At 42.4% G+C, this 24,558-nt stretch overlaps 1 protein-coding gene across 1 annotated transcript in view; it reads right to left on the reverse strand.

Moving 5' to 3' along the window:
• The window catches only part of SERP2 (stress associated endoplasmic reticulum protein family member 2), a 40,939-nt gene that overhangs the window by 3,295 nt on the left and 13,086 nt on the right, over positions 1-24,558 (reverse strand). Inside the window, exon 2 of the mRNA XM_040341289.1 lies at positions 14,619-14,691. Coding sequence (XP_040197223.1) covers positions 14,619-14,691 — 73 coding nt within the window. The remainder of the gene's footprint in view (positions 1-14,618; positions 14,692-24,558) is intronic.

A 24,558-nucleotide genomic window follows, 5' to 3' on the forward strand; every position in this document is an offset into this window, starting at 1 on the left:
TGTTTGCTTTTGGGTTTAACACTGGAAAAAAAAAGGTACACCCAGACACCAGACAACATGCAGACATCGGGGGGCACTTACATACAAAAACATTAATTGTTGTACACATTACATATCACTGTGCACACTGAAAACAATAATGCTAGCGACATTATTCATGGGTAACTCTACTTCTGCTTTTAAAAAAAAAAAAAGGAAAAAGAAGCTCTGACAGAAAAAGTGTTAAGAATTTGAATGGGCAAAGTGAGAATCATTTAAACATAAATTTCCAGAGAGATGGCAAAATACACACATGGTGTGATCTTATATATATATGCAAAATGATTTGTAATTTCCATCTTTTTTGGCATCCTGTACAGCCAGGTAGATGACACACTTTTTTCCTGCTTCAGCAGTGGTTTTGTGTGTCACCAGGCTGGAGATGGAGAGCTTAGTGGTCAGTAAATCAGATCATCACTCCTGTCCAATGAGGAGGACGTTAATCCAAGAAGCAGTAAAGCTGAACCAAGAAGCTGTGAACTAATCTCACGGTTTAGTTTTGAAAATTAAAAAGTGAAGACTTCTGCAATCATTTCACATCAGTGATAGAACTATCAGAAGATTGCAAGATTTTTCATCACTTATGAACCTTTTGCTTTGTCACTTTATTTAATTTTTTCACGGGTTCTATATATATATATATATATAAATGTATTATAGCTTTTTACTTTCATGGTTTGAAAGCTATTTGTCACAATAGTTACATTCATTTTTGTATCTATGCATTTGTGTGTATATTTTTGAGGATCATACACATATTCACTTTTTTTTTTTTTTATCCGTACATACCGTTATATTCTGATTTTGTCCAGGGCTTCCGGGTTCTGATGACTGCGGGACTGGGTGTTCCTATCCCTGCCTCAGGGTTCTGATGACTGCGGGACTGGGCATTCCTATCCTTGCCTCAGGGTTCTGATGACTGCAGGACTGGGTGTTCCTATCCCTGCCTCAGGGTTCTGATGACTGCGGGACTGGGCATTCCTATCCTTGCCTCAGGGTTCTGATGACTGCGGGACTGGGTGTTCCTATCCCTGCCTCAGGGTTCTGATGACTGCGGGATTGGATGTTCCTATCCCTGCCTCAGGGTTCTGATGACTGCGGGACTGGGTGTTCCTATCCCTGCCTCAGGGTTCTGATGACTGCGGGACTGGGTGTTCCTATCCCTGCCTCAGGGTTCTGATGACTGCAGGACTGGGCGTTCCTATCCCTGCCTCAGGGTTCTGATGACTGCGGGACTGGGTGTTCCTATCCCTGCCTCAGGGTTCTGATGACTGCGGGACTGGGCGTTTCTATCCTTGCCTCAGGGTTCTGATGACTGCAGGACTGGGTGTTCCTATCCCTGCCTCAGGGTTCTGATGACTGCGGGATTGGATGTTCCTATCCCTGCCTCAGGGTTCTGATGACTGCGGGACTGGGTGTTCCTATCCCTGCCTCAGGGTTCTGATGACTGCGGGACTGGGCATTCCTATCCTTGCCTCAGGGTTCTGATGACTACAGGACTGGGTGTTCCTATCCCTGCCTCAGGGTTCTGATGACTGCGGGACTGGGCATTCCTATCCTTGCCTCAGGGCTCTGATGACTTCGGGACTGGGTGTTCCTATCCCTGCCTCAGGGTTCTGATGACTGCGGGACTGGGCGTTCCTATCCCTGCCTCAGGGTTCTGATGACTGCCGGACTGGGCGTTCCTATCCCTGCCTTTAGGGTTCTGATGACTGCCGGACTGGGCGTTCCTATCCCTGCCTCAGGGTTCTGATGACTGCGGGACTGGGTGTTCCTATCCCTGCCTCAGGGTTCTGATGACTACGGGACTGGGTGTTCCTATCCCTGCCTCAGGGTTCTGATGACTGCAGGACTGGGTGTTCCTATCCCTGCCTCAGGGTTCTGATGACTACGGGACTGGGTGTTCCTATCCCTGCCTCAGGGTTCTGATGACTGCGGGACTGGGTGTTCCTATCCCTGCCTCAGGGTTCTGATGACTGCGGGACTGGGTGTTCCTATCCCTGCCTCAGGGTTCTGATGACTGCGGGACTGGGTGTGCCTATCCCTGCCTCAGGGTTCTGATGACTGCGGGACTGGCCATTCCTATCCTTGCCTCAGGGTTCTGATGACTGCGGGACTGGCCATTCCTATCCTTGCCTCAGGGTTCTGATGACTGCGGAACTGGGTGTTCCTATCCCTGCCTCAGGGTTCTGATGACTGCGGGACTGGGTGTTCCTATCCCTGCCTCATTATGATTGTCCTTAAAAGGGCCGGTTGTATCTGTAAGATTAGATTAGATGTCCAGCACATCCCCTCCCCTTACATTAGATGTCAAGAGCCACCCCACCATCAGAAGTTGAGCCCTCCACTCTCCCTTACATCACAGTGCACCCCCCTTTCCTTATGCTGCTGCTGGGAAGAAGCTGGATGTATTGCTTGAAAGCGCAACGTAAGGGTCTGGGGGAGGACCAGAGGAAGGCTGGAGCTCTCCTACAGCTGCAGGAGAGGTGCGAGGGCCACATGAAATGGCCTGGAGGTCCGGATTTGGCCCGCAGGCCTTGTGTTTGACACCTGTGATATATTGCATGCTATACTGGACATACCGTACTTTTCAGTAAGCTAACATTTCAGTATTAAAACATTTTTTTTTATTGGTCATATGTAATATTAACATTTTCTGAGGTACTGAATTTTGGGTTTTTACTAGCTGTAAGCCATAATCATCAACATTAACAGAAAGAAATGTTTGAAATCTATATAGATGTGTTACACACAGAGTGATATAATATATGAGTTTCACTTTTTGAATTGAATTACTGAAATAAATTAACTGTCTGATGATAGTCTAATTTTATGGATTGCACCTGTATGTAACAGCTTCTGTAAAAAGAACAGCCTTTTGACACAGTGTTTATAAACACTGTTCAGATGAAGCATTGAATGATACAAAGTAACACCTGCTATTTTTGTCCCAGTCTCATTTATCTGCTGCTCAAAGGAATGTGATTTGATTTACATATGTCGTCAGTTAGGCTTGGTGCACACTACTGCGGCTGTGTAGTGACATTATGTAGTGTGACAGGGTTGCGTTTTTTGTTTGCTTTGCCTATTCCATGGGGCCAAAATCACGCTGGAATAGCACCAAAGTAGTACAGGAAAATTTTCCTAAATCGGTTGCATTGATGGGAACGAGCACCATTGAAAACAATGTGACTTCCATTGTCATGCCATTCTGCATGACTGAGATCACATCTGAATTCCCATTAGAGTGAACTAGGCCTTAAAGCATCCGGACAAATAAAAGAAAAAAAAGTAACACAATATTTGTTTGCATTTAAAGCGAGGCTCCACCCTAAAGTGGAACTTCTGCTCATCTGAACCCTCCCCCCCTCCGGTGTCACATTTGACACCTTTCCGGGGGAGGGGGGTGCAGATACCTGTCTACGACAGTTATTTGCACCCACTTCCGGCCACACAGTCTGCGGGTAGACTGCGGGCAGGATGTCAGATCGGCGGAGATCCGCTTTATCATCTATTAACCCTTAGCTCAGTGCTTCTCAACCTTTTTTCAGTCGAGGCACCCTTTAACCCCCCTGGCGGTGTTCCAGAGTCTGACTCTGGGTTAAATTTCTGTGCTGCGATCGGTAACCCCGAGTCAGACTCGGGCTCGCCTCGCTGGATCCACAGGCTTGGTTTACTTACCTTGTCCCTGGATCCTGCGATGCCACTGTGCTGTGTGAGCGAGCGGGTCCTCGTTTGATTCACGCAGTGCCTCTGTGTGCCGCCGATCTCCGTTCCCTGCGACGTTACGACGCACGGGAGCGGAGAACGGCGCCAAATTCAAAAACATAAACAAACACAATACATACAGTATACTGTAATCTTATAGATTACAGTACTGTATGTAAAAAATACACACCCCCCTTGTCCCTAGTGGTCTGCCCAGTGCCCTACATGTACTTTTATATAATAAAAACTGTTCTTTCTGCCTGCAAACTGTAGATTGTCCAAAGCAACCAAAAGTGTCCCTTTATGTCAAAAATGGTTTTAGTTACAGCTAGAAAACAGAGATAATAAATTATAATCACTTGCAGAATTGTGCGATAGCGATTTGTGGGGAAATTCGTCATAAAAAAATAAAAGTAATGACAGCAACAATTCTGCAACTGAGCAAATTTCAGTGATTTTGAGTTGATTACATTATTGAATAATTTTTATTATAATTATATTATTATTTGTTATAATTAATTATAATTATTTATTATATTATATTTTATAATTTTGTTTTTTAAAAAATTTCATACCCGGGATGCCTACTAGACTCTTGTTTGGTCAGATTTAAGTGAGTTATTCCTAAGAATTGCAGGCCTACAATATAAAACACCAAATTTCCTTGCAAATAATGGTACCGCTTTCAGCACCTTTTTTCTGAAAGAATCATACCGCCAGGGAGGTTCATTTGGTTCCCGACCGGCTCACGCAGATATACAGCGGCAGAATGGCTCTCCTGGGCGAAATCCCGTATATATACGGCTTTACCTAGGAGAGGTAGAGGCGTGCGCCCGCTGCACGGCAGGGAACCCGATGCGCGGGGCCGTCAAACGCGATCGCCACGAGTGTCAGCACAGGAATTTGTGTGTGTAAACACACAAATCCCTGTGCTGTCAGAGGAGAGAAGACAGATCGTGTGTTTCTACAAAGTAGAAACAGCGACCTGTCATCTCTCCTAGTCACTCCCCTCCCCAAACAGTTAGAACACAGTAAGGGAACACACAGTTAACCCCTTGATTGCTCCCTAGTGTTAACCCCTTTCCTGCCAGTGACATTTATACAGTAATCAGTGCATATTTATAGCATTGATCGCTCTATAAATGCCAATGGTTCCAAAAATGTGTCAAAACTGTCCGATTTGTCTGTCGCAATACCGCAGATCACCACCATTACTAGTAAAAAATTATCTTTCCCATAGTTTGTAGACGCTATAACTTTTGTGCAAACCAATTAATATACGCTTATTGCGATTTTTTTTCCAAAAATATGTAGAATACATATTGGCCTAAACTGATGAAGAAATTCGTTTTTTAACCGCTTCAGCCACAGTACATTTTGGTGGTCAATGACCTGGCCACTTTTTGCGATTCGGCACTGCGTCGCTTTAACTGACAATTACGCGGTCATGCGACGTGGCTCCCAAACAAAATTGACCCCCCTTTTTCCACAATAATAGCTTTCTTTTGGTGGTATTTGATCACCTCTGCGATTTTTAATTTTTTACGCTATAAACAAAAATAGAGCGACAATTTTGAAAAAAATTCTATATTTTTTACTTTTTGCTATAATAAATATCCCCCAAAAAATATAAAACAAAAAACACAGTTTAGGCCGATACGTATTCTTCTACATATTTTTGGTAAAACAAAAAAAAAAAAACAACGCAATAAGCGTTTATTGATTGGTTTGCGCAAAAGTTATAGCTTCTACAAAATAGGGGACTGTTTTATGGCATTTTTATTAATATTTTTTTTTCTTCAACAATTTAAAAAAAAAATTAATAGTCATAGATGGACAAAAGAATAAACACTAAATATGTTTCTTGCCTAAAAATGGTCATAAAGGACACACACCTTTTTTTTTCTGAGGACAGACAGACATTTGTTTTCTTCTGTCTAATCATAGACATACATTATGGTTCAGTTTGGATGCGTATGAAAAACTGATGGATACAGACTGTACAACCATGTGAAAGGGCCCTAAAACCTAGGCTCCATTCACACCTATGCAATTTGCTTTTGAGCATTTCTGCAGTGCTTTTTGCAGGTTTTTACAGCGATTTTGTTGCATTTTGAGTTTTTTGGGGGGCAAATTTGTAAAAACACACTACATGCTTTTCTGCAGCTTCTCCATCGAAAAATAAATAAATAAATAAATATAAGGTTTTGCGTTTAAAAAAGTCCCTGACCGTTTCCAAAAACACAGAGGCACAAAAATGCATTGATGTGAACTTGTTCCATAGGAACCCATGGTAAAAATAATGTCCTGCATTTCTGAAAAAAGCATGACATTTTTTAATAACATTTATTTACAAAAGAGAGTAAGTATATTTTCATTTTCAAGAAAGCAGGAGCGCTCCTTTTAGGCAGAACTATTCAGGGAAAAGCAAGGAAAGGGTTATGAAATCACAAAGTCTGCATTAACTGCATTTTTAGAACCTTTCCAATTGCCCTTTGGCACAGCCATGTAGACTGTTACTGTGTCCTTACATAAGTGTACTATAATGAGTACGAGAACAGCAGACTGGTACGGTGCCAGGAAGGTCAGCTGCCTTAGACGTCTGGTAAAACAAACCAAACTGGATATCCTGTTTGAAGACTGATATACTCTTATGTCTATAATCACGCAATCAAATCTCACTGCTGTTCACTGGGAGACTATGGGGCACAAGAAAGCATTAAAAGTGTACATTTAAAAATGTACTCCAGGCAAGAAGCTAATTAACACAGTAGTAGAAAATATAATATTATATATCTCTCTATGAATATATATTTATATTATATATATTTGGCTTATCTGCCAAAGGATTAGAAATGCTGACCAGTCAATGTTATGCTCCATGTAGCCCTACCTGGCACCACAGCCAGATCCACAACCTTCACTGCAGCAGCAAACCTTGGTCAAGAACATCCCAGCCTGCTGACTTAAAGCGGAGGTTCATCCTAAAAACATTTTTCTAACATTACATTGTGCATACTTCCAACATTTACAGTATGCAGATTTTTTTTTTTTGCTGTACATACCGTCTTATAGCTATTTTCCACCTGGCTTCCGGGTTCTCACTCCCGAGGGAGTAGGCGTTCCTATGAAGAGGCGTAGTGTCATGTGGGACTTTGCCCAGATGATTGACGTCTTGACAAAAACTTCCCCCCCCCCCCGGCGGATAAGGCGCGTCACGAGTTTCCAAAAGAAGCCGAACTGCGAGTCGGCTCTATGCGGCGCCTGCGCAGTCAGCTCTACGCGGCTCCTAGTCGGTGCGCAGGCGCCGTATAGAGCAGACTCGCAGTTTGGCTTCTTTTGGAAACTCGTGACGCGCCTTATCCGCCGGGGGGAAGTTTTTGTCAAGACGTCAATCATCTGGGCAAAGTCCCACATGACACTACGCCTCTTCATAGGAACGCCTACTCCTGCAGGAGTGAGAACCCGGAAGCCAGGTGTAAAATAGCTATAAGACGGTATGTACAGCAAAAAAAAAAAAAAAAAATCAGCATACTGTAAATGTTGGAAGTATGCACAATGTAATGTTAGAAAAATGTTTTTAGGGTGAACCTCCGCTTTAAAATTGAAGAAACAGCAGAAAACAGAAAGGTTATCCCTCTTTTCACTTTGGTTTCTCCTCCTCTCAGCATGTTCACTGTCAGCACAAGCTGGATTAGCTTCCAATGCAGGCTCCTATTTTACCAAGTGCTTTCTAACCCTGGTTATGAGTACCGACCTGCCCCCCACCCCCACCACCCGCCGCAGCCAATCTGGCATTAGCTTTAAAAGAGACAGTTGGTTCGTAGCTGCAACATTTCCTGGCCTCTGTATTCTTCTTGCCATTGCTTCTCTTGGGAAAAGTATTCTTATTTGAGACAAGCTGCAGCTATAAATCAGCTTTCTCCTTCAAAACTACTGTTGCCAGATAGGCCTTTGACATTAAGAGGGGGTTGGGGGTAAGTCGGTACTCATGACCAAGGTTAGAGAGCACTTCTGCCTCGTACACACAATCAGATTATCGTAGGACGTATCGTTTGCATTTTGTGTTTAATATTTGTCTGGAATTTAGCCATATAGAAGATTAAAACACTGGCAACCAATCCATGAACGTCGTCTGGCAACCAATCCATGAATGTCGTCTGGCAACCAATCCATGAATGTCGTCTGGCACACTGCATTTTAATTCATGTTGATGGACTATAGAAGCCTTTCTCAACAACAGTTCTGTGGAATGCTATTTTATTTTTTTTAAAGATTGCTAAGGGTTCCTTGAACAATGAACGGCGGTGGATAGATTTCTCATCTGACATTGGGGTTATTTACTAAAGGAAAATCCACTTTGCACTACAAGTGCAAACTACAAACTACTACAAACTACTTGAAATTGCACTGAAAATGCACTTGGATGTGCAGTCGCTGTAAATCTGAGGGGTAGATTTGAAATGAGGGGAAGCTCTGCTGATTTTATTATCCAATCATGTACAAGATAAAATGCTGTTATTTATTTTCCTTGCATGTTTTCCTTGCATGTCCCCCTCTGGATCTACAGCGACTGCACTTCCAAGTGCACTTTCAGTGCAATTTCAAGTGCACTTTGCACTTGTAGTGCAAAGTGGATTTGCCTTTAGTAAATAACCCCCAATGTCGGCATAGTTCCATGACTACTGACGCTCAGAAGAGGACACCAAGAGTATTCTTTTTCACTAAAAACACAATGTAAAAGGGCATTCTTTTCTACTGACCACTAATGTATGAGAGCACCTCCACATACTGGCCCATCAATGTAAAGGGAAGCTTTTCTTCTTGTTCCATTTTTAAAGCAGTACTTTTGCACCAAACTCCTTTGTAAGATAACCACCAATATAATTGTTATTGTTTTCTTTTTTGGCTATTATGTCATAGCATAAATTATTACTGAAATAGGCCCAGATTCAGAAAGAATGACCTAAGTTTCTGCTGGCGTAGCGTATCACATATACGCTACGCCGCCGTAACTTAGAGAGGCGAGTACCGTATTCACAAAGAAAGTGCGCCCTAAGTTACGGTGGCGAAGTGTAAATGGGCCTGCGTAATTCAAAGTAGGCTGGTAGGGGGCGTGTTGTATGGAAATGAATCGTGACCCCACGTAAATGACGCGCCTAACCAATGGCGCATGTGCGCGCATGCTCAGTATCACGTCAAATTTTCTCCCTAAGTTACGCCGGCTTAATGCTTAGGTCGACGTGAACGTAAACCTACGCCCATCCCCATTCACGTACGACTTACACAAACAACGTAAAATACGACGCTGTTCTGACGTTTCCGACGTCCATACCTAACATGACTTACCCCTGCTTTATGAGGGGTAAAGTTACGCTGGACCGACGCCTTACGTAAACGGCATAGCTAAATCCGACAGGTGCAAGTACGTTTCTGAATCGGCGTATCTACCTCATTTGCATATTCAACGCGGAAATATACGGAAGTGCCCCTAGCGGCCAGCGTAAATATGCACCCAAGATACGATGGCGTAAGAGACTTACGTCAGTCACATCTTGGACAAATTCGGGCGTATCTGATTCTTTGAATCAGGCGCCAAGATACGACGCCTCACATTCAGACTTACGACGGCGTATCTGGAGATACGCCGTCGTAAGTTGTTTCTGAATCCGGGCCATAATGTTTTAATATAGGAATAGGATTTTTTTTTTAAATATGATCCACTGTGTCAAAAATCGGGTTTCTGGTTATTTTTATTTTCATCAATACCATCACAACCAATAAACCATGAACTGTAGATATAGATATATCTCTATCATTTTAATTTTAATCAAGGGTGGAGCAAATGCCAAAATAATTGGGCAGCATCCCCAATCCATAAGTACCTAACCATCATATGTTTTTCCACAAAAACCCCATGAACTGTATGGGAAACGTGCAATAACGGGATACAAAATGTACCTCTTCAGAGATATGAAACCAACATTAAAATACAAAATGCTTTATTACTGTATTAAAACCACGTTTGTTGTTTTTTTTTTTTTTTTTTTTTTGTATGGCCAGTAGCTACATCATTTTCTATTAAATTCTGTGGATCCTGAGGAAGCACTATATTTGATCCATCACGCCATTTTGAAATTATGCAATATGGGTTTCATCACGTCATTTTGTAATTACTGTATGTGACATGCGCATCATTACACTTCACATGAGTTGGCATCAATGTACTTTGATGGTTGCTTTTAATATAATTTTAATATTGTAATAAAGCATTTTGTATTTTAATGTTAAAGCGGGGTTCCAACCACAATTAGCATTTTTTAAATGTATGTCCTTTCGTCCTGCGTTTTTATAATATAAATCTGGTCACTTACGATTTTACAATCCGCCGCCGCTCCGCATAGTTATTCAAAAAAGATGGTTTATAAAACTATGTCCACGCCGTTGTCATTTTGCTTGTGGGCATTGTTACGCCCACAAGCACTTACTTCCTGGAAGTCTTGGATGGGGAGTGATAATTGGGTAGCGCACTGCATCCTGGGAAATTATGACACACATTTCCCAGGAGCATTAGAGGGAGATGATGTCAGGATCCTAGGTGATTCCAAAGGCAGATTTTGTGGGACCGCATAGTAACAGGCATTTCCAGATGAGTAAAACATTTTTATTTTTTTTTTAGGTCTAATGAGCACAATAATGAAAAAAAAAAAAAAACTTGGGATGGAAACTCCACTTTAATGTCATTATATCTCTGAAGAGGCACATTTAAAATCCTGTTATTACACAGTTTCTCACTCCTAGTGATGGGGTTTTTATGGAAAAAAATTATAATTTTTAACTACATGAAACTCTGCATTTTTTTGTTGTTGTTGTTATGTTGTCTGCAGCCTTGGATTAGCAACCATCTCTACTTTCCCTCCCCACACCAGAATTACAGATTCTAAATCCACACGAGATCCTCAGTAATAGATTACAAGCTTGTAACCTCAGTAATATTACAAGCTTGAGATCTCAGGTCTGAAAAAACAAACAATGACAGAAGGGCTGATATCGATGCTGAGCTCAACCTACTAATCCACCAATAAAGGAGAAATGTAAGCACAAATGGAGGTTGGTTGTCTCAAAACAAGTTAGGTTGGTTATAGACGGGAAAATTCCAAAATTGCATACATTTCTTTGCATACATAGAGGGACAGATGTCTCCCTGGGATTGAGACTGGAAAAACCAAGACCTTCCAATGGTGTCCGTTATTGTTTTGGAGGGTAAGCCCAAATAACCTAGGGCCAGATTCACGTAGAATAGCGGCGGCGTAACGTATCGTAGATACGTTACACCGCCGCAAGTTTTCATCGCAAGTGCCTGATTCACAAAGCACTTGCGATGAAAACTACGCCCGCGGCCTCCGGCGCAAGGCGGGCCAATTCAAATGGGCGTGTGCCATTTAAATTAGGCTTTGCGTGCCGTGGCGTCATTTTTTCGAACGGCGACGCGCGTATCGTACTTCCGTATTCCCGGACGTGTTATGCAAACGACGTTAAATTTAAAACTTCGACGCGGGAACGACGGCCATACTTTAGACAGCAATACGATTGCTGACTAAAGTTAGGGCACCTAAAACGGCGACTAACTTTGCGACAGGAAACTAGACTAGCGGCGACGTAGCGAACGCGAAAATCCGTCGGGAATCCGCCGTAACTCCTAATTTGCATACCCGACGCTGGTTTACGACGCAAACTCCCCCCAGCGGCGGCCGCGGTACTGCATCCTAAGATCCGACAGTGTAAAACAATTACACCTGTCGGATCTTATGGATATCTATGCGCAACTGATTCTATGAATCAGTCGCATAGATAGAAACAGGGATACGACGGCGTATCAGGAGATACGCCTTCGTATCTCTTTGGTGAATCTGGCCCCATATCCTTAGCCTAGTCTTGCATTAGACCATTAAATTAAATGCAGACACATATACAAATCATGAACATGTGACTTAAAGCACACTGATTAAAATGTGTATTGCAGTTTTAGTGCATTTCAAATGTGTTACCAATGATTATGATGTAATGTGTGTTTTCCAAAAACTAAAAGAGAAGATGCAGCAGGCTGGATTTTTGGAAAATGCGGGGAAGGTTTCCCTGCAGTTTTGGGGTGCTGTGAACACTTGTGTTTTAGCAAAATGACAACGTCATGGTGTAACTGTGCCCTTTCACTTTGCATGCAATAGGCCCCTTTACAAATCTGTTTCAAATATTTTATTGAATTATTAAAATATAAATACAATTGTATATAATAAAATCACAACGTATAACAAAAGATAATGGGCGTAATAAGCATTACAGAAATCACATAGTCAACAGACTAAAAGCTATATTATATATAGTCATGCAGTCAGAAGAAGGGGAAGGGAAGAAAAAAAAAAAAAAAAAGAGCCCAAAGAGTAAAGGCCCATACACACGATAAGTAAATCGGATGGAAAAATTTGTACGACGAGCTGTCTGACGATTTTCGGATTGTTAGTACGGTGATTTCGACAGCCGGTTTCGCTTTTCCGTCAGACAAAAGCTGGATGTGCAGACTAACAATTTTGTTGGATGTAAACTCAATGTACGATTTTCCATTCTTTAGTACGGTTTTCATACGAAAAATAAATAAATCGTAAGAGCAGGGCTATGCATGCTCAGAAAAAAAAGAATACATGCAAAACTATCCAACACATTGGAGTTGATTTACTAAAGGCAAACCCACTCTGCACTACAAGTGCACTTGAAAGTTCAGTTGCTGTAGAGGGGAAGCTTTGCTGATTTTATCATACAATCATGTGCAAGCAAAAATGCTGTTTTTAATTTTCCTCGCATGTCCTCCTCAGATCTACCCAGAAAAGAGAGGAGCAGGCAAAAGGACTATTCCGGTACAAGGTAAGTAGATAAACTCAAGAAGAGTAGATGTATCAAAAAATTGGATACATTTATTAACATAGTATCAAAAAAATGATAAAAACATCACACAACAAAAACAATAAAACAATACAGATATCGTGACAACCATACGTGTGACCGAAACTAAAATCCCCTTGGGGAAATCCCGGTGGATGTAGGGGTCACGATACAGGGAGTGTCTACTAGGCTTCGTCAGGAGAAGTTCTGAAAGTTAATGCACAAGCAAAATATAAATAGGTTGAAACACACATATATAAAAAGAACTGGATTTGGGACTTTGAATGAGGCATGTGGAAGACATATGCCTCCATCCCTGATAATAGAAAAAGAGAACGGGTTGGGACTTTAAATGAGATGCGTGTTAATGCAAACAATATGTATAAATAAATAAAGTTGTATAACGTAATAACCAGGCTCAAACTTACCAACCAAACTGCAGGCCGAATTCAACTGTCTAACTTTGTATGTTAAAAGCAGAGGATTGGTTGCACACATTTGCAAATATATGGATAAGCCACAGGCCGCGACAAGGCTCTCTGCATTCCTATGGTCCTAACTAAACTTTTATATAGTTTCCTCAATAGAGGCATACAAGTGCTAATGAGTAGATGGAGAGCAGGTGACTAGGGGTGTGTGTCACCGGCCGCCTCCATCTAGGATTGGTATAGTAATGAAGAGCACGGGATGTTGTGTGATGTTTTTATTATTAATAACTGTATCCAATTTTTTTATATACAGTATCTACTCTTCTTGAGTTTATCTACTAACCTTGTACCGGTATAGTCCTTTTGCCCGCTCCTCTCTTTTCTGGGTTTTCTTGGGTTCTGGGGTCCCTTGAGCCCTACCTCTATTCAATTAAGTCTAGGGTGCTGGTACTATTATTAACCTTATAATGTATATTTTTTTTATTAAAGAGGCGACTGCACTTCCAAATGCACTTGTAGTGCAAAGTGGATTTGTCTTTAGTAATTAACCCCCATTATGTCACTAAGTTCTGATGTTGTATTCTGTCGTATGAAAATTTTTCGTATTGTGAGTAACTTTCGACATGAGACTAGCATGCAACAAAAAACGGAAGTTCGGTCATCCGAAAATCTAAAGACTCGTACACATGATTGGATTTTCCGCAGACAAAGCCTCGAAGGGCGTTGGCCAAAAACTTGTCTTGCATACAAACGGCACACAATTGTCGGCCAACAAACACAAACATAGTTATGTACGTCCCTGTGCAGAGCCTGTTTGACACGCCCCCAGAAATGACATCTTCGGCAAGCTAGACTGAGTCTGTTCACATGAATCAAGGAGGAACACACCGCATGAATTAAAGGAACATCGCATGTGTTATTTAACTTAATGTTTTTTCATGAATTGCAGGGACTTTTGAAATGTATCTCTTGTGGTAATTTATCAAACATATCTATTGGTAATTTAACGCTTTGTGAATTGAGCCCTGAGTAAGACACTGGTGATTTAACCAGGTCCTCACTGAACTATCCTGGGAAGTTCCTGTCACATGTTCCAAGTGGTCTAGGCAGAGTTCCAGGAAGTAAAAGGAGATGGATTCATCTGCCATTTAAAAAAATGGTCGTTGTGAGAAGAATGGGGAGGAAAAGGAAAATAAGATATGCAAAGAATAAAAGAGGTCCGCAATTATCTATATGCATCTCTTAGTAGACTTTCATTACTAAATATTTATAAAAAGTATCTTTGTTGTAATTATAAGGGTGAGGTTCCTCTTTAAAAGGGATTAATACCTGCAAATTACCAGTTAAATAAATGAAGACTTCATGTGTAATATGTGCATGAGATCCATTGTCTTCCCTTCCCTCAATACCTACTAAAATATGCATTAATTATTTCTTAGTAAGCTTAGCATTCAATTTCCACTGACAGCTATTGATGGTATGGCAATGTTCCTTGCTTTGTATTCATACCTGATCCACAAACAACAAACACAAACAGTGCCAGCAGCCAAGGTCCTACAGGGTATTTTTCTTCTTGCGGCCTCTAAAATGCAGAAAAAAACAGTTTAGGTAGTACCTCTTTGATATTTACTATGTGTGATAAAAGTACATAAATACACACATTGTAAAGAATAGGTTTAACCGGCTAGAATGCCGAGAGTATCAAACACGTGGCAGTTCTAAACAAAAAGTGACAGTACCAAGTATACATGGTCATTTTTCCACCACACGAGTTGTAATGTATTTGTCTGTATTTTCTGTAAAGGTAACCTGGTTGAACATGCGAAAAATTATTGATTTTAATCTACCCAGCGCACTACAAATGCCTAATTTTGTTCATTTCACCTGCAATTTGCCATTCAAGCCAAATGAATACACTAGCTTGTAAAAAAAGTATTGTGACGCCTGCCTTTACATGCACAGGAACGTTATTGGCATCCCAATCTTAGTCCATAGGGTTCAATATTGAGTTGGCCCACCCTTTGCAGCTATAACAGCTTCAACTCTTCTGGGAAGGCTGTCCACAAGGTTTGGGAGTGTGTCTATGGGAATGTTTGACCATTCTTCCAGAAGCGCATTTGTGAGGTCAGGCACTGATGTGGAAGAGCAGGCTTTGCTCGCAGTCTTCACTCCAATTCATCCCAAAGGTGTTCTATTGGGTTAAGTCAAGTTCCTCCACCCCAGACTTGCTCATCCATGTCTATATGGACCTTGCACTGGTGTGCAGTCATGTTGGAACAGAAAGGGGCTATCCCCAAACTGTTCCCACAAAGTTGGGAGCATGAAATTGTCCAAAATGCCTTGGTATTCCGACGCCTTAAGAGTGCCCTTCAATGGAACTAAGGGGCCAAGCCCAACCTCTGAAGAACAACTCCACACCATAATTCCTCCTCCACCAAATTATTTGGTGCACAAATCAAAGTCCATAAAGACATGGATGAGCAAGTTTGGGGTGGAGGAACGCGACTGGTCTGCAGAGTACAGACCTCAACCCAACATAACACTTTTGGGATGAATTAGCGGAGTGCCTGACCTCACAAATGTGGTTATAGCTGCAAAAAGTGGGCCAACTCAATATTGAACCCTATTGACTGAGGCCTCGTACACACGACCGAGAAACTCGACGGGCGAAACACATCGTTTTCCTCGTCGAGTTCCTTGTTAGGCTTGTCGAGGAACTCGACAAGCTTGCTTTGCGTACACACAGTCAAGCCAAAATCTCCTCGTTCTCAAATGCGGTGACATACAACACATATAACGGCAGGGGAAGTTCGATTCCACTGGCTAAACTCTTGGGGCTGCTTTTGCTAATTTCATGTGTTTGCGTGTTAAATAAAAGTTTGGTAAGAGACGATTTGCACTTTTCAGTCTGTTACAGCTTTAAAAATGTGTTATCTCCATTACAAATGCTACTTTTACTCCCGTCTCATACTTTAATCTGAGCAAGCGCGGGTTTCTTAGCATACAGACGTTCGAGTTTCTCGTTGAAAACCAGCCCGACCAGAAACTTGACGAGCCCAATCAGACTCCTGTCGAGGAAATAGAAAACTTGCTCTCTTTTTGGCTCGTTGAGGTTCTCGATAGTTTCCTCGACGAAAATGTAAACACGACCAGTTTCCTTGGCAAAAAAATATCTCCCAGCAAGGTTCTTGCTGGTTTTTGCTGAGAAACTCGGTCGTGTGTACGAGGCCTAAGGCTTAGATGCCATTATTGTTCATGTGCGTGTAAAAGCAGGTGTCCCAATGCAAGTCTTCCAAAATAAGAATGGCACACGGCTGAAAAGGCATGTCAAAATATATTAATATGGTCTTCTATATGAACAAGTCCTGCCACAAAGGAGTCAAAGCTCTTACAGTTAGATGAACTCTTCCCTTACATAACACACTGTTAAACCTTTTAAAAAGGATAATGCTGCTCAAAGTAGAGAAGAGTCAAAAACACGATCTCCTCCCATGCTTGTCTCCGGGACTTTTCCAAAGGCTCTCCAATCCTCTGGAATTCCCTACCCCAAATATGTCCGGCTATCTCCTACTCTGTCCATTTTTAAGAGATCCCTGAAAACTCACCTCTTCAGGGAAGCCTACCCTTCCTTCAGCTAATACCAAATTTTCTATTTCTCCCATCAGTTCATCCCTCACAGTTTTTACCGTTTATTCCACCAGCCCCTCCCTATTAGACTGTAAGCTCTCGGGAGCAGGGCCTTCCTAACCCTCTTGAATTGAATTGTATTATTGCTGTACTGTCTCCCTTTATACTGTAAAGCGCTGTGCAAACTGTTGGCCCTATATAAATCCTGTATTAATACCAATGATCAGGCTTTTCCTGCTGTCTGTCACCCCATAGGGAGATTCACCTTTTAACTTTTTGTCCAAAGCTGGTCATACACTAAGGTTACCCCCCCCCCCCCCCCGTTTAGCCTGTAGCTATACAGCACAAATAGATGAGTCCCCTGTAGTACCACCAACTTTCATAATACTCAAACATTGTCTGCATCTGATTGGCCGCAGCTGCTGATTGGTCAACAATTTTCCAACTGGATCCTTCACATGAAACATTTTGGACATAACGGGGCTGATAGGGCCTCCCAGCTAAGTGAATTTGAACAGTGTATAGCCAACTTTAGTTACTGTTGCATCTGGGATAGAAATCTAATAAAAAATGTCCCATTAAAAGGGTTCATAGATAGCAATAAAAACACTGACAGGTTCTGACCCATCCCTATTCTATCCAAAATAAGTAGGCTCCACTTCTACAAAGCAGACTGTAGTGAAAAAAAAGACCACTTTCCCTTTTGAGTTAATACAATAAAACAGGCTGTATAGCATTCATTGGCTGCAGAGATTAAAGTTTCATAAATCCCATTGTGGCCGATCAGATGTGCACTAGTCGTATAATCGCTTAAAGGAAGAGTTACAGCTCTGGCAGAGCTTTTGACTGGCTCATCCTTCTCCTCAGCAGATATCATGTGACAAATGGGAAAAACAAAATGAAAAACAAAAATTACAGCGGCGGGGGGTATTTTTAAAGCACCTGATTAGAGCCATGGCTCTAATAGGTGTCAAAAAAGGTAAACAGTGAGCGCCATGCTTGGCGCTCTCAGTTCACCCAGCTGTGTTAGAAAAGCAAATGAACATTCGCTTTCCAAACACTGAACCGCCTCTCCGCCAATCAGGTGCTCGGGTCTGTTAACTGTCACCTGATTGGCTGAAAACGTCAGGTGCCCCTATTGGACACCTATCAGGAGGAGAGGATGGGAGATGAGGACGGCAAGAGATGCATGAAAGATCCTGCTCGTTGCCATCACCCGCTGCTCCACCAAGACAGGGTAAGTGCCAGGCAGATGGTGAGTGGGCGGGGGTCACAGTGGCAGCGTTTGATGGGCACAGTGGCAGCGTTTGATTTTTTTTTTTTACATTTTCAGTTTGTTTGCACCCCCAAAAATTTGGAGCACCAGCCGCCACTGGTGAGGGTATGAGGCCACAGAATGTGACCTGTAATTATAGAATCAAATCCTAGTGTAATGATGCTATGCTTTCCTACAAGGCTGAAATCCTATTGAGAAGATGAAACCAACATATACAACCATACAAGGCCCACATCCTCCGGGGATGTGAAGGCTACAGCATGCAGAATCCACATCCAATGAAGATAGAGGCACCATAGTACAATTCTGATGAAAGTTGGGGTAAATTAAGAGCTGAAATTAAGAGTCAGGACTCGTACACACGACTGTTTTCCTCGACAGAATCCATCAAGAAACTTGGTGGCAGAGCTTTTTTGCCGAGGAAAACGGTCGTGTGTATGTCTTTCATTGAGAAAACTGTCGAGGAACTCGACGAGAAAAAAAGAGAACAAGTTCTCTTTTTCCTCGTCGGGAGTCTCAATTTCCCCGTCGTGTTCCTCGTCGGGCTGGTTTTCGACAAAAAACACGTTTGTGTGTATGCTTAGAAACACAATCGTGTGTATGCTTAGAAACCCGCACATGCTCAGAAGGGTGGCGCCTGTGGAATCAAACTTCCCCTTTATAGTGCCGTTGTACGTGTTTTACGTCACCACGTTTGAGAACGACGAGATTTGGTCTTGACAGTGTGTACGCAAAGAAAGCTGTCAAGTTTCTCGACAAGCCTAACAAGGAACTCGTCGAGGAAAACGATGTTTCATTTACGACGAGTTCCTCGGTCGTGTGTACGAGGTTTTAATGTTTGTGTTTTGACCAGCATTTATTCCAGAAAAAATGTATTCAGATGTGGGATTACACCCACCTAAACTAAGCAGAAAACATCTGAAAAGTTCATTATGAATTATTGTGGGAAAATATAGTGGATGACTGAATTTGGTAATTTGATAGGAAATCTAAAAATGCATAAAGAGTTGCTTATTATTGCTTATTCAAGGCACATCTTAGAACTACCCAGGTGTAGACACCAAATAATGTGTGAAGTTAATAAGTACTTTCCATTCTGATCCCACTGGAGGAGTTACTGATTGTTTGTGCGTCATGTATTCCAGCTAACACACAGAATTGGTATAAATATACGAGGCATCAATGTGCAGTCATGTAGTGATGGGTTTTAAAGCTGGATATCCTCATATTTACAAGGATCTACATTACTGAATTATTTATTCACAAGGCCATGAAATGAATGTTTTCACATAGGAATTAGGAATGGTTTGAGTAGCTTCCAAAATTTGTGGGGGAAAAAAATGACAAATTCTGTAGTGTTTTAAGAAAAACTTGGTTTTACATTTTGTTTCATCTCAACAAAATGTATTCCCTAAATGCAATAATTCTTACATATGGAAATCCAATATTAACAGTGTAGGGACAGACTTTGGGATCTGCACATATTTACTACCTGGCTCTGATCTATAGCCTATAAGCATATCTTATGCCCTCTGATGCTTTAGTAAGGTCAAACCAATCTTGGAGCACATGCATCTCAAGATGGCTACAAATACAGTTGGTATTACAGGTAATCTAGAACCTCTTATAACCAGCACTAATATTGCAGCTACTGACACATAATGTAGAGGTCAAATGAGAAGTCAGATGCACTCATTGGCCGCTGTAGCTTGGGTTATAAGGCAAAAGAACATTGTTTGTAATGCTGCTCATACATGGGTTATTATTATTATTATATTATACTATACTATACATGATTTATATAGCGCCAACAGTTTGTGCAGCGCTTAACAAAATGAGGGCAGACAGTACAGTTACAATACAATACAGGAGAAATTTAGGGAGCCCTGCTCGTTAGAGCTTACAATCTAGGAGGGAGGGTCAAGTGATACAAAAAGGTAATAACTGTGGGAGATGATCTAATGGAGAAAGTAATGCTGGCCATACGCTATACGAAAAATCGGCAGAACCCATTTTTGAAAAACAAACGTTTTAGTGCCATCATGTAATGACCGATAAATCGGTCAGTGGACATAAATATAAACATTTTTTTTTTTTTTTTACATATACCTAGTGCAGACAGTTCGGACGGGAAACACATTAACCTTTCAATTTATCGTTCGTTCAGCAGAAAATTTCCAAACGTGTCCTTCGTTTTTTCGGCTCAAAAACATCCCAACGATTATCGATTCTGTGACCATTAACTGTTCGAAAAACGAACGAACCGTCTAAACGATCGAATTTCGGCCAATTTTTGATATAGTGTATGGCCAGCATAAAAGTACAGTTTTTAGGTGGGGGCAAGATATGCTTCTCTGAAGAAAAGGGTTTTCAGTGATCGTCTAAAAGCAAGCAGAGTAAGAGATAGTCAGATTGGGGTAGGGAGTTTCATAGGATAGGAGAGGCTTGGGGAAAAAAAGTCTTGGAGGCGACGAGGGAACTAGAGAGCAGGGGGTCTTGGGAGGAATTAAGGGAACAAGGAGGTTGCTATTTTGAGACTAGCTTAGTAATGTTGCTAAGGGCTGAGTTATGGATGGCTTTGTAAGTTGTTGTTAGAATTTTTAAATTTCATTTGTTGGGTGAACAGAAGCAAGTGGGAGGGGGGGGATTGACAGAGGGGTAGCAGACACTAAACGGCTGGTAAAGTGGGTGGGCCTGGCAGCAGAATTGATGATGGACTGAAGGGGGGATAGCCTATGTAAAAGGAGTTGCAGTAGTCGAGGCAGGAGATGTCCAGGGAGAGAACTAGGAGCTTTGTGGTGTCATTGGTTAGGAAGGGGTGTTTTTTGGATATGCTGCCGAGGTTAAGGCAGCAAAATGTGGAAAGTGTTTGGACATGGGGCCGAAAAGATAGTTCAGAGTCCAGGGTTACACCTAGAACCTTGGCATGCAGGGACAGGCTGATAGTAGTGCTATTGATTTTGACAGAGAAAGGGGAAGAGGCATGTGGGGGAGGTAAAACCATGAGCTCAGTTTTGGATAGTTTGAGGAAGTGGTGTGACATCCAGGCTGATATGTCTGTTAGTAAATTAGTGATACCTGAGGAGACTGAATAAGTGAGCTGAGGAGAAGAGAGATAGATTTGGTTGTCGTCAGCATAGAGATGGTATTGGATGCCATGGAAGGCTATTACCTGACCCAGGGAGGAGGTGTAGATGGAGAATAAGAGAAGTCCAAGAACAGATCCCGACAGAGAAAGGGAGAAGAGAGGAGGAAGTAGAGTTGTAAGTGTCACTAAAGGTGCGGATGGATAAATAGGATAAGAACCAGCAAAGAGTAAAATCACAGAGACCAAAAGTGTGGAGTATTTTTTGAGGAGGACGGGGTGGTCCACTGTGTAAAAGGCAGCAGAGAGGTTTAAAAGTAGGAGTACAGAATAGTGTCTATTGGATTTAGCTGTTAGCAGATCGTTTGTGAGTTTTAGGAGAGAATTTTCTGCGGAGGGACAAGAGATACGTTTAGAAACCTTGTCTATAGTGGTGGGTTTGAATGAAGGAAGTAATGATTGTACCTGTGAAAATGGGGTGTTAGGTGGAGAAGGCATCTGTACAGTGGAGATCTCCTCACAAATTGTATCAATCTTATGTTTGAAGTGATTGGCGACCTCCTGGTCAGTGAGTGAGTTAGTGGGTAGAGGCAGTGGAGGACGAAGTAGAGAGTTGAAGGTAGAGAAGAGTTGACGGGGACGGGATGATAAGTTGTTATTAAAAATGATAAAATAGGTCTGCTTGGCAGTGAGGAGGTAGGAATTGAATTTTTGGAGGGCAGATTTATATTGGTTGAAGTCTTTTAGCTAGATTCACGTAGGGTGTCCTAACTTTGCGGCGGCGTAGCTTAGCGTGTTTAGGCTACGCCGCCGTAACTTAGCGAGGCAAGTACATGATTCTCAAAGTACTTGCCTAAGTTACGGCGGCGTAGCCTAAAGCGGGCGTGCGTAATGGCGCCTAATTCAAATTTAGCTGAGGGGGCGTGTTTTATGTTAATTTGCTTTGACCTGACGTGATTGACGTTTTTTTAGAACGGCGCATGCGCCGTCCGCCTACATTTCCCAGTGTGCATTGCGGCTAAGTACGCCGCATGGGCCTATTGATTTCGACGTGGACGTAAACTACGTAAATCCCTATTCACGGACGACTTACACAAACGACGTCAAATTTTCGAATTTCGAAGCGGGAACGGCGGCCATACTTAACATTGACTACGCCTCCTAGGGGCAGCTTTATCTTTAGGCGGCCTATCTCTTACGCAAACAATGTAAAATTTACTGCGACGGGCGGACGTACGTTCGTGAATAGGCGTATCTAGTGATTTACTTATTCTACGCCGACCGCAATGGAAGCGCCACCTAGCGGCCAGCCTAAATATTGCACACTAAGATAGGACGGCGCAAGCCGTCGTATCTTAGATAGGTTTAAGTGTATCTCTGTTTGAGAATACACTTAAACTTAGGTGGGTGTAGATTCAGAGTTAGGTCGGCATATCTACTGATACGCCGACCTAACTCTACCTGAATCTAGCTATTTGCGACTAATGCCCAGTACACACGATCCGATTATCGGACGAATGATCGTTCCGGGTTTTTTTGTATGCTAATCTCACGTTGAATCTGAGTTTACTAAAGTCACGAAAATTCTCGTACGGCAGAATAAAAAAATCGAAAGTGATGTCATGTGTTGTAATGCATTTGTATTGCATTTTCGAACGACTGCTGTACTGATTAAACGAAAATCGTACGATCTGGTATCGTACGAAAAAAAAATTCCGTGTATGTCCGATAGAATAAAATCGGATGAACTGTCCTGATCGGCTCTCGGAAGCTCTGTACTAACGATCCGATTATCGTATGATCGTTTTGAAAGCGGCATTTTTCGTACGATTTTGTGTACGGGGGTTTAGGGGGTTATTTACTAAAGGCAAATCCATTTTGCACTGAAAGTGCAGTCACTATAGATCTGAAGGGTAACACGCAAGGGAAATAAAAAACAGCATTTTAGCTTGCACATGATTGGATGATAAAATCAGCAGAACTCCCACTGAGTTCTACAGCGACTGCACTTCCAAGTGCACTTGTAGTGCAAAGTGGATTTGCCTTTAGTAGATCAACCCCTTAGGCCCCGTACACACGTCCGAGAAACTCGACGAGCAAAACACATTGTTTTGCTCGTCGAGTTCCTTGTGAAGCCGCCGAGGATCTCGGCGAGCCAAGTTTCCCCATTGACTAACGAGAAAATAGAGAACATGTTCTCTATTTGACTCCTCGTTGGTTTCCTTGGCCAAAAGTGTACACACGACCAGTTTCCTCGGCAGAATACGGCTCCCATCGAGTTTCTGGCTGAATTCTGCCGAGAAACTTGGTCGTGTGTACGGGGCCTGAGTCTTACACCACAGGCGCTCATGAGCACGGCTATGTTTTTTCAGACTTCTAGTGACATCTGTCTGTCAAGGTCATAGTGGGCGTGGCCTGATTCTGTGTGTAGTGAGAAGGGCAAGCTTGTCTAGGGATTAGTACAGTAGGCGGAGCCATGTAAAGTATTCCTTTATTATCCATTGACCAGAACCACTGATATAATGCAAATACAAACTAAGTTTATTTTAAACTGCATACAGCTGTTTCAGGCATTTTGGCCATCATTTGTGCAGTCTGTGAAAACTATGGCTTCTAAAAAGTAGGGCTTCAGACCTAACTAGCAATGTACTGTGCAAATTAGTTGGCACAAGCATGCAAGCACCATATCAAGACTCTATATTGGGCCTATGCAAGTTTAAACTTGCTACAGATTGATTTCTGTATGTCTAAGCTTGTTTAACCACTTCAATACCGGCCCATAGTCATATGACATCCACAGAGGGGATCTCCCATCCCGGGTGGACGTCATATGACGTCCTGGGCTTTGTGGGGGGATATCTGAAGCCTCGTACACACGACCGAGGAACTCGACGGGTGAAAAACATTTTCCTCGTCGAGTTCCTTGTTAGGCTGTCGAGTAACTCAACAAGGCAAGTTTCTCCATTCCCGTTGAGGAAATAGATAACTTGCTCTCTTTTTGGCTCGTCAAGTTTCTCAACAGTTTCCTCGACGAAAATGTACACACGACCGGTTTCCTCGGCAAAAAAATATCTCCCAGCAAGTTTCTTGCTGGTTTTTGCCTGTGTACGAGGCCTGAATTATGCCTGCAGCTAGAGGCATCATTCAGATATCCTTCTCTTCTGCCGGCGATTCTGTGCAACATAAGAACAATCATAGCGGCGGTTCCGACGCTTGATCGTTCTTATAGGCGGCGGGAGGGGACATCCCCCTCCTGCCGCCATCCGGTGCTTCTACGGGCTCTCCCGTGCCATCGGGGGCCCGGAGAAAGAATCGTTTGGCGCTGGCAAGAAGCATAGAGATGACTGGTGACCAGATGGTCACCAGTCATCTCTATGACCGTCGGAGGACCCGGGCGCGATGTGATGATGTCACGCCCCGGGTCCCCGTAAGTAAATAAAGCCGCGATTGCGGTTACTAAG

The sequence above is a fragment of the Rana temporaria genome, chromosome 2, assembly GCF_905171775.1.
Source record: "Rana temporaria chromosome 2, aRanTem1.1, whole genome shotgun sequence".
Lineage (NCBI taxonomy): Eukaryota > Metazoa > Chordata > Amphibia > Anura > Ranidae > Rana > Rana temporaria.